Here is a 10404-nt window from a genome sequence, read left to right on the forward strand (position 1 = left end):
TGGGGCAAACATTTTGCAACTGACTTATTCTTGGGAGTCTGACTGACACCTAGAGGTGAAGAGACCACCGCTCAGGATTTGTTCTTGACTATGTACAGAGCCTCTGGGATGCTGTGCAGTGGGACAGTTGCCTTAGTTAAGTGGTGCTGAATTGGGTGGGGGAGGCTTCCTGGAGGAGGTGGCATCATAGCTAAGGGGAGGCTCCAGCATGGTCATGGTTTCCAGGTGCTGGCCAGGCAAATACTCAGAGGCAAGCAATGGAAGGGAGGCATTCTAAGCCACCTGTTAAAGTTTGAAGTTAGGACTGGAGCTGGGCAGCCCTTTTGAGGTACCTGGTGGAGAGTCACTAGGAGGCACAGTGAGAACAGGAAAACCAAGTGGGGATGAGCTGCCTGCCCTTGTGTCCCGGTAACAAGGATGAAGGCAGGAAGTAGGTGAACTTGAAAGATAAGTCAGGGTGACGTCGACAGGACTTGGCGGTGGCCAGCAACGCACAGGCTCACTTCCCTGGGCACAGAGCAATATGGAGCTCCTGAGGTCAGGGAGATCTTCCTCCCAAGTTTCTCTCCTGCTGGAGAAGAGGCCGTGCAGAACAAGTGAGCTCTGAGCTGGGGGGTCTTGGAGACTGAGATTGGCATCCAGCTGCACCCTTAACCCAGCGCCCTTGGGCAAGGCCCCCCTAGCAGCTCACTCCTGGTCTTAAGTGTGTTTGTCTAGAACAGCCGTTCTCAACCTGTGGGTCGCGACCCCAGCGGGGGTCGAACAACCAAAACACAGGGGTCGCCTAAAGCCATCGGAAATGGTCTAGAACACGGGGGTGTCCTGTTGGCCTTCATTGAAATGGAAACTACACTGAATATCTTGATTGTGGCTTCCTCTTGAAAAATCAAGAAATTTGGCAACAGGGGCCTCTGCTCCCTCCTGGCAGCTCTGGCTGGGGTCCTGTGTTGTTGCCATCTGTCATCACGTTTGTCTCTGCAGCAGTGGGAATGGGGGTGTGGGAAAGGGGAAGCAGGACCAAGAACTCAGGTAAGAGCCCACTTCCTGTGGTGAAACGTGGAAACAAGTGTATCTGTGCCCAAAGACCACTACAGCCCTGCCCTGCCTGGCCACAGGGGCCCGTGCCCGGCCTCCCGGGCTGTGTCCTCCTGTCCCAACTGCCGGAGGCGAGACCTCCAGTCACCTCCTGGAGGGTAAGTGAACCAGATCCCAACAGAACAGCCGGGAGCCAAGTGTTCTACTTCCTACGTTTTATTCTCCCAGAAGCCGCGTCCCTCAGGGCTGACTGACAAGCTCGCTGTGCAGAGTGAGGAGGGCCTGTGGTGGGGGGCTGGTCCTTCCTAGGAGGGGTGTTGGGGCAAGGGAAAGGGTGGCTTGGCCCCTGTTGCATAGGCTGGGAAGCCAAGGCTAAAGCCAGAAGGGGGGGACAGCAAATGTGTCCTCCCTGGGACTTAGGGGAGCAGTGTCGCCTCTCCCTGCACCCGCCCCTCGCCCATGGGTCTAGCTCTTGGAGCTCCATGCTGAAGGCTGCTGTGGTGTCAGAAATGTGGGCCAGCCTAGCTCCTGGCCACCTCCGAGGGCATCAGAGCCCTCCAAGCCTAGGCTGTTCTGTGTGGCTCATGTCTGGGCTGATGGAGAGCCACGCGCCAGTCTCATGGGATGAGGTGCAGGGTGGGAGATGGCAGGGGGTGTATGGGGCTGGGGGACGAAGAGAGCAAGGAAGCTGTGGCCATGCAGGGCAGACTGGATGCTGCTGGTGTCTTCGGCTGTGGTTTTCACATGATGGCTACGGAAAGAGCTGCAGGTTAGGGTTGGAGTCACCGGTTTTCCTTGCCCCTTCCCAGCATCCCAGGCCTCAGAGCAGTCGAGCTCTCGACCCTCCAGCGCCCCCTGCTCAGAACAGGTGCTGACTTGGGTAGCCACCCAGAAACCTGTTCCTCATCTCTGAAATAGATGTCTCCGGGAGGTTGAGAATGGACCAGGTCATGCCATGCCGGGCATTCACCCGTGAGGGAGCTGGCCCTGCTGAGGACTGGGTCCCTCTTGAGGGGACCTTACCTTGGGTCAGATCTGGCTTAGTCACGCCCAGCCCAGATGACAGATCCTCCATGTCCAGTGGCTCTGCAAAGGAGCAACAAGGCCATTTGTTACTTGCAGTCCAGATTGAGACCCACTGGTGAGGGCCTGGGGTTATTTCTTCCCAGCCTGGCCACAGGCCAGTCCTGAGAGACCAGGCACCGTGTGCAAAGGATGTTTGCTGGGGCCTGAGAGAAAGGCCCGGGCGGGGTGATGGAATGAGACGGGTGGCTCTGTAGGACTTCTGGATGCAGTGAGTGGATCACGCACTGTGGGTAAAAGTCACAATGAGAGGATTCAAGGATGAATGAATGAGATGAGCGTGGATGTAAGGAGAGAACTGACGGACAAACGGGACGGATGCACAGGTCGGTAGACAAAGGGGTGGATGCATGGCTGAATGGCTGCCCCCAGCTTCCATCTTGAGTGTCCTCGCCACGTGGGCACCAGGAGGGACCTCTTGCCCCTCAGCCTTCCTGTTCCTTCCTGCTCCTTTGACACTCCCTGGCACAGTGGCCACTGCTTACCACTGCAGTTATGGCGCCCGCGGCTCCTGGTGTTGGGGACCTCGGTGCCGTTGGGGAAGACGCACCAGCAGTAGCCGATGCTTCCATAGCACTGGAGCGGCAAATAGTTGCCGTTCTCGTCGCACTGGGGCTTGAACCTGCCCGGGTGGATGGCGGGGATGCGGCTGGCCTCCTCCAGGCAATTGGTCAGTACTGAAGCGACAGGCATTGTGAAGACAGTGAGTGAGTGGACTCGGAGCCAGGGTCTCAGCAAAACCAGAGGTCCATGTGCCACTGCCGTAAGGCCTGATGCCTTCTGCACAAGTGGCTGTGCTCGCTCTAACCCACTGCACAGATGGGGAAACTGAGGACTGGACCAACAAGGTCCAAGATCAGAGGAAGTGTATTGCTGTGTGGCCAATTCATCCTAGAATTTGATGATTTCTTCCAGCACTCTGTACTTAACAAAGTTTAGAATTGCACGCATGATCCTGATTTCTAGGGAAAAGCAATGGACACCTTGTGAAGTCTGAGCTTCTGTCCCTGGAGGTATGCAAGGAGAAATGGGGGTTTGTTTGTGGGTGTTGTAGAAGGGATTCAAACATCAGCTGGGAGTTGGCTGGGATAGTATCTAAGATGCCTTCTGAGTCTATGGTGGGAACATCTGAGGCCCACACGGAGTAGCCACTGATTTTCTTCTGAAACAGAAGCCAGAGGGAAGAGGTGCCCAAAGTTGCATGGCAGATTATAGCCAGGATTAAAACAGCATTCTGAATGGCTGTGGAGCTGAAAATTCTGGTCTGCATTGTCTATGGGAAACCCCACGGCTCTTGTGGCAGGTCTCTCTGAGGGGTGGCGAAGGTCACTGCCATGACACCTGGCATGTTTTGGGTGGTTTCTGCTGCAGGCCACTTGCCCAGTGCCACCCTGCACAAGCCAGATCACGTCTAGACCTCTGTACCCTGTGGGGGCTCAGAGGGGATCGGGGCTGGGGGCAGCCAGGCCCAGAAGGAACAGACAGGAGAGACAGGAGTGAAAGTTGAGCGGCCGGCAGTCCGGCTGGCCCAGCAGCCCTAGTGCCCAAGGCTCCCAACTCCCTGTACCTTTTGGTGAACCTTCAGTGAGGCTCTCCTCCAGTGAGTTCTTGCTCAGTTCAAACAAGAGCCACTGATGCATCCAGTTCTCAAACACCTAATGGGGACAGAGGCAGGGGCTCAGACTCAGTAGCCCTCTCCAGCCCGGCCTGGCCTTGCCCCTGGAGGCAGAGACATGGAGGGCCAGGCAGGGCCCCTGCCCCCCGGTCCAGCTGCAGCCTCACTCCTTAGACACCCGCAGGACTTGGTCAGGTTGGTTCCTTAGCACCAAGCCGTTTTCCGTGTCTGTGGCTTTTAAGTTCTGGGAAGCCTCCAGCTTGCTGAGGGTGGCCTTGCTGGCCTGCCTCTCACCTCACCCCCCCCCCCAGCCCTTCCCTGGCCATCGGCAGAGGGCGCCAGGGCCGGGCAGCCTGCTGACCTTCCAGTCCAGGCCCTCCATGGTGCCCCTCAGGTGTTTCAGGTTCTCTGGGAAGCTCCCCTTCAGCTGTGGGTACACCTTCAGGGGGTCAGCTCTCTGCAGGGCAGGAAGGAAAGTTAAAAAGAGCTCCCTGGCAGGGACGGTGAAATGTGCGGCCCACGTTCCCCTGGCCTTCCATTCTGAGGGGTGAAGCCAGGCGTCAGCAAGCTTGGAGCCTAGCCCGCAGCCAGGACGGGGCCATGGCGAGGGGAGGCAGTAAGAGAAGACCAGCGGCACAGCTGCAAGCCCCCACGGCTGGGAGGCGGGAGGCCCAGGCTCCAGGTTGTAGACCAGTAACCCCAGTCCTCTACTCCTTGCAGAAGGCTACTCATCTTCCAAGTTGCACCTCGTCCAGGAAGACTCTGTGGACCTCCCCCCAGCTGGGTCGGGTCCTCTGCGTCTTTCCTCACAAAGCCCCCTGCACATCCCTCGTCACCTGGTCGCTTGCCTGTTTCCCATGCTGCCCTGGGGTCCCCATGGAATTGGGACCTGGGTCTGACTGCTCCCCTTTGGGGCCCAGAGCCATGCCCAGTGCTTGGCCCAGAGTAGATGTGCAGTAAAAACTTAGAAGGAAAAAGTGGGCACCTCAGTGTCTCCGTCTCAAACACTCAGAAAAGGGGGGAGCAGCGAGCCTGACATACGTACAACATGTAAGAGCCACTCCTGCTCTCCTTCACTAATGGGTGAGCCCGCCTGACGGGCAGTGGGGTAAGGCATCAGCCTGGAGTGCTCAGGTCACCGGCTCAAAACCAGACTTGCCCAGTCAAGGCACATAGAAGAAACAACTGAGATACCTGCCCTATCCTTTCTTTCTCTCCTCTCCTCTCTCAAAAATCAATAAATAAAAATAAGAAAACAACAAAACTAATCTGAAGAGCCTGTAAGGAACGTCCTGGTGAGCCAGGCATGCATCGGTCCCACTCACCAGGAGGTGGTGCATCACGTGGTCCGCTGTGGTGTTGCCATACTTGGTGACGTTCGGCATGGGCTGTGGGAGGAAGGAGTGGGGGTTCTCAGCACTGGCCCCAGAGGAGGGGCCCTGGCACAGAGATAGCAGCTGGGTTCTGGGTACAAGTCTAGAGCCCCAGGTGCTCCACAGGACCAGCTCTGCCACCTCCGAATGTGCGAACTTGAGCAAATCATTTTATATTTCTGCCTCAGTGTCCTTATTGGTCAAATTTGCGTACACGTTCCCACCCAGGGCTTTATGGACAATAGCAGCATCCATACATAAGGGCTTTGAGAATGAGGGAATGGTACGATGCTCTGGGACATGAGAAGCGCCTTGTAAATGAGAGGGCAGGGCCTTCCTGTCAGGGACGGCCCCAAGGGGCTCTCCCCCAGCTCCGGGACCCCTCTTCTTCCAGGGGTGGGCCTTGTCCTCCCCCAGTAGTCAGGATCCCCTCCCCAACTGGGCTTTTCCTGGGTCAGCTGTTCTCCTGTCCCCGGCACCTGCCCTCCATCCAGGCTAGAAACATTCCCTTTCCACCACCCTGGAGCTGTCCTTACCTCCTGGAGCAGGCCTTCCATGGGCAATGCCTGCATCAGCATGGGGGTGGCCATCCGCATCTTGCTCAGAGGCTTGGCAGCTGTGGGGTCAGGAGGTACAGCGTGAGTGTAGCCCCAACGCCCAGGGAGGATGGTTCTCGGATCCCGGACCAAGATCTCAGACCCAGATGAGGAGAGGCTGGATATCCAGGCCAGAAGGAGAGGACAGAGCCCAGCTAGGTGCAGGAATGGGGTCTCTGAGGAGAGGGGCGGGGGAGGCGGGCAGGATGGAGGTGGGGCACGCACACTTGGGAAGCTTCATGCGCAGGTTCTCCAGCTCCAGGTTCTGCGAGGTGACCGTCAGCTTGTCCAGCCGGCCCTGCTGCTGGTACAGGAAGTAGGCGGTGGTGGCCTGACCAGCCAGGAGCAGAGCCACCAGGACAGAAAAGCCTGTGTACACGGCTCCACGGCTGCACTTGCTGTTGGGGGGGAGGGAGAATAAGTCAGAGGAGACTCCATGGAGGTGGCTGCCCAAGGACTGGCTGGGAGGGGGGGAATGTGTCCCCCCATTTTCATCAGCTCACCCACTTCAGTGACTCCTGACAAACTTTAAAGCACAAATAAGTGCCTTTGGACACGCAACTGAAAGACACTGCCCAGCCCCTACTTCTAACCATTGCTGGCCCTACAGTCCTCTCAGGCCGAGTCCTGGAGCTGGAAGAGCCAGAGATAAACGCCTTGTCCTCTCTCGGCTTCAGTTCCACCTCAATGAGGTCGAGGGGGAGGGTCTCCCCAGATCCCCTCTGCCAAGGGGTCTCCTAAGGATCGGGCCTGCCCTTGAGGGGAAGGATTTTTGTGGGCTTTTCATTGCTTTTTTCTAAATGTTTATTGTCTTGATTTTAGAGAGAGGAAGGGAAAGAGGGAGACAGGAACATCAATCTGCTCCTGTTCATGCCCTGACCAGGGATGGAACCTGCAACCTCTGAGCTTCAGGACGATGCGTGAACCAATCGAGCTATCTGGCCAGCGCCAGGTGCAGGGGATTTTTACCCTCCTACTCGCCCAGCCTCTGCACTGAAGTCAGAAAAGGGAAGGAGGCACGCAGAGCTTACAGGCCCACCTGAAAAAAGAGAAGTGGGCCCTGACATTAGGGAAGGCTGTGCGCACTGGCCAGCGTCGGGCGGTAGCAGGTCAGCCGCCACCCCCGCTGGCCCCGACTCTCCGTGTGTCTCTGAGCAGGTCTCTGCCATTCTCTGGGCCTGTCGTGTGGGTACTTCTCACCTCGGCAATTCTAGAATTGGGTAGTTTTCTCTGAAGAGCTGAGTGTGGGTACAGTGTTTCCGGTAATGTCCACGCAGTAGGGCTTTCTGCCCGAGTCTGGTGCCTGGGCCTGTGTGACCTGGGAGAACTCCTTGTGTTCTCTGGGCTGGCTAGCTGCACAGGGAGGGGTGGGCAGACTCAGACCTCGGAGCCCTAGCAGCTGTTGGCCTTGGATGCAGTTTGGGGGGAAAAGGCACAAGTTACAGTATGGGGGACGTAAGGATCCTGCCCCAGGCCCATGACAGTTCCTGACCTGTTTTCTCCCACCTCACCCCTGGGGTGGGACTGCTAAAACCCCACTGGAAACTGTCAGATAAGACTGGGCCCTGTTTACTTCTACAACCCAGCAAGGAAGTTTGGGGCACTCCAGGACACCCTTCTGCCCAGTAACTAATGACGTCACAAACATTGCTCATTTCACTGGCTTCCTCCTTGCCAGCCCGCTGCACTTTCTGAGCCAAGGCCCAGCCCAAGGGGTTTTTATCCTAGAAGGAGAGAGCAAAAACCTTGTGTGGGGTAAAAGGAGGAGACCAGACAGGAAGGGATAACCCCACTTCTTAGAACAGGGGTTGCCTAGCCTCTAAAGGTGGTGAAAAAAAATCATTTTTCTAAATAAAAATTTTTTTAAGTGGCAAAAACCCACCCAAACCTGGGTCTTGCCTGGGCCCTGAGCCTCCAGCTCATCATCTACACGCTCACTCCTTCTACAACCCCACAGCCAGTCTAGTCCCAGCTCTGCCTCTCAGGCTGTGAGCCCGGGAAGTCCCTTCCCTTCCCCGACTCAGTTTCTCATACGGCCTCAGAGCCTAGAGAGCCACACTAAAGGGGAGACTACACAATCTGGATCTGAGCTGCTCTGCTGCTCCACTAGCACAGGGGCCCGGGCAGGTCAGCCTCTCTGGGTAAGCTGCAGTGAGAACATCTACTCAAAGCATTGCTATATGAAGTAAGATCAGGAGGGTAGCCCTGGCTGGATAGCTCCGTTGGTTGGAGTGTCACCCCAAAGCGCAGAGGTTGCCGGTTCGATCCCCAATCAGGGCACATACAGGAACAGATCTATGTTTCTTCCTCCCTCTCTCTCTCCCCCTTCCTCTTTCTCTAAAATTAATAAAAAAAATAAATAAAAAGATGAGGGTAAAGCTCTCACCTCCATTATTAGCACATAGCCCTCCACAGGTAACACTGACTGCTATTCTCAAGGGAGTTAATAGTTAATTTTAACATCTGGCTTCCTTCCTCTTTATACTTAAATGCCTGTCCCCTGGGTTCTGGACGGGGGCCAGCTCATCACCCCTCTCTTCATTTCCTCCTTTTCACTGTGTCCTTCAATAATAAAGTAACTGGCCAAAGTCAGGAGCCAACCAGAACTAACAGGAATGATGACACAGGTGTTGCCAGGCAGAAGTGTTCACAGAAGGGTCCGAAACAGGTTCAAGTCTGGAATGGCCTGAGCACACAGAGCTGAGCCAGTTTTAGAAGCAGTAACTGAATTAAAAGGAAAATCAGACAAAGATTTGACAAGGGGGCAACCTCTCTGTACACTGAGCCCACAGTGGGTCTGCAACTCACTACGTGGCCTCAGCTCAGAGGGGCCCCAGCTCCCCTCTCTGCAAATTGTAACTCTAGAAGGGGACCAGATGGTATTCAGCCCAATCTTTGAAACCACACTAGTCCTGGGTTCAAATTCTGACTTCAACATTCATTAGCTGTAATAAGTTAGGTAAGTCACCAAAATGAGCTTCAATTTTCTCATATAAAAATAGGGATAATACAAGTTACCTGACTCATAGGGTTACTGTGAGAATTAGGATTGAATTTAGCATTTAGTTTTGTGTACATAATTACTAACAGCGGCTGAGAACTGGTAACAAGTACACAGTGAATGGGACCTATTATAACTATTGTCATTATTAGTAGTGAGACCCAGAAAGAAGCAGTGATTTTTCTAAGTCATGTATGACAGTATAGAACCTGAGCCAGAACTGAGCCATCACAAGAGAGCTGGCCCTCCCAGCCATAGGTGTCCCCAGGATTTTCAAAGGCCATTGCTCTAATGGTCTGTATCTGGTTACCTATTCCCAAGAAGGGAAGTAAGTCCTCATGACATCTCTGAGTGTCTCTCTCAAACCCCTTCGGCCTGGCAACAGCTGACATCTAGCTGTGAGGCCCAATAATTCACAAATAACTTTTTGGAGACTGAGGAGAGCAGGGGACACTGGGGTAACTGTACTCTAGCCCCCCCCCTTTTCTTCAGGAAAACACATGAATGAGACCATTTTGAGGCTGAGAGACAGGTGTGGGGGTCCTCTAGCTGGCCCCTTGCTATAATGAATAGAGGCACAGCCAGAAAACATCCCACACCAACCCTCAGCCCCTTCTAGAAATTTATCAAGAGCCCCACTCCTTGCCCTATTTTGACCCCCTTCCAACATCTCTTGATCTCTCCTGTGAAAGCCTATGCCTCCCTCTACTCTACAGACACCTGCGACAGTAATTCCCTTGACACAAACATGTATACCCACCCTGGTTATTGGGAGGGAACTCCTCTGGGATGAGCTGCTCTAACATTCTTTCAGAAACTTTGTTTCTCCATCTAGGATCTATAACATTTTCAAAATCTGGCCCCCTGAGGCTCATGGTCCAGCTTCAGGGGGGTCTGTGAAGCCTCTAAAAATAGTGTGAAACTCTAGGGAGACAGTCCAAAGCTATCTCCAGATTTTCAGAAGCAAAGTACATGATTAAAGTTAAAATCCCTGCCCTAGAGGAGCTCCCTCATTTTATAGGAGGGAGAACCGAAGCCGAGGGTCGGCCAGAGATTGGTTCAAGACCCCCCAACGTTGCCAGAGCCAGAGCCTGAGGCCGTGCCTCTGTGACCCCAGTCCCTCTGCGTGTCTGTGTGGCCCAGGCTTTGTGTGCCCTCTCCTGCTGCCCACACATACCTCTCCGGGGCACCGGGGCGCTGGCCCAGCATGGGCAGCTGCTCGTGGTTGGAGATAAGGTCACGCTGGTCTTCCATGGTTCTGGCTTCTGGTCTAACCCACTTCCTTGCTGCCTCTCCTGTCACCGCCGCTGCTGCTGCCTGCGCGTCTGAGTCCCTGAACACGTTTCACCTTTTAAAGTTGGGGCTGAGGAGAAATCTGATTCGTCCTCATAAGTGGAAGTGAAAGCCACAAGGCTGGAAATACCCTGACTTGGTAAAGCTGCCTTTGATGGAGCAGGATAGGGAGGGGGAGCCCCCCAGGCAGGTAGAAAGGCCAGCACGCTTCCTTCCATTGGCTATCCAGGGCCCTCATCACTTGTTTCTGGGCAGACCTTTGGATTCATAAGGCTCTTTGGATGTTTCCAGAAACATCAGCCCCTAGACAGAAAATCGTTTTGAAGCAGAAAATGCCTATGTTTGTCTCCCCTTCTCACTCATAGATATGTGAGTTCAGAAAGGAGCTGCTCACCCTCTGTGAGCTTA

The 10404-nt window shown here is 54.8% G+C and overlaps 1 protein-coding gene across 1 annotated transcript; it reads right to left on the reverse strand.

The window, feature by feature from the left end:
- Window positions 1-1235: 1235 nt before the first annotated feature.
- CD74 (CD74 molecule) lies at window positions 1236-10126 on the reverse strand. The gene is made up of 9 exons (XM_066273009.1): window positions 9881-10126; window positions 5928-6100; window positions 5643-5722; window positions 5059-5121; window positions 4095-4190; window positions 3686-3773; window positions 2604-2795; window positions 2059-2121; window positions 1236-1786 (listed from the first exon to the last, which is right to left on the reverse strand). Exons 1-9 carry the CDS (start codon window positions 9955-9957, stop codon window positions 1776-1778), a joined length of 843 nt encoding a protein of 280 aa, XP_066129106.1. The 5' UTR covers window positions 9958-10126; the 3' UTR covers window positions 1236-1775.
- Window positions 10127-10404: the final 278 nt, after the last annotated feature.

The sequence above is a fragment of the Saccopteryx bilineata genome, chromosome 4 (assembly GCF_036850765.1).
Source record: "Saccopteryx bilineata isolate mSacBil1 chromosome 4, mSacBil1_pri_phased_curated, whole genome shotgun sequence".
Classification (NCBI taxonomy): domain Eukaryota; kingdom Metazoa; phylum Chordata; class Mammalia; order Chiroptera; family Emballonuridae; genus Saccopteryx; species Saccopteryx bilineata.

Excerpts from the sequence above, each read along its gene's own strand:
- CD74 (XM_066273009.1), bottom strand. The coding sequence starts at position 9,957 with ATGGAAGACCAGCGTGACCTTATCTCCAACCACGAGCAGCTGCCCATG. Across the intron at positions 5,122-5,642 it reads TGGAAGGCCTGCTCCAGGAG|CCCATGCCGAACGTCACCAA; the intron begins GTAAGGACAGCT and ends TTCCTCCCACAG. Across the intron at positions 2,122-2,603 it reads CGGGCGCCATAACTGCAGTG|AGCCACTGGACATGGAGGAT; the intron begins GTAAGCAGTGGC and ends GCTCCTTTGCAG.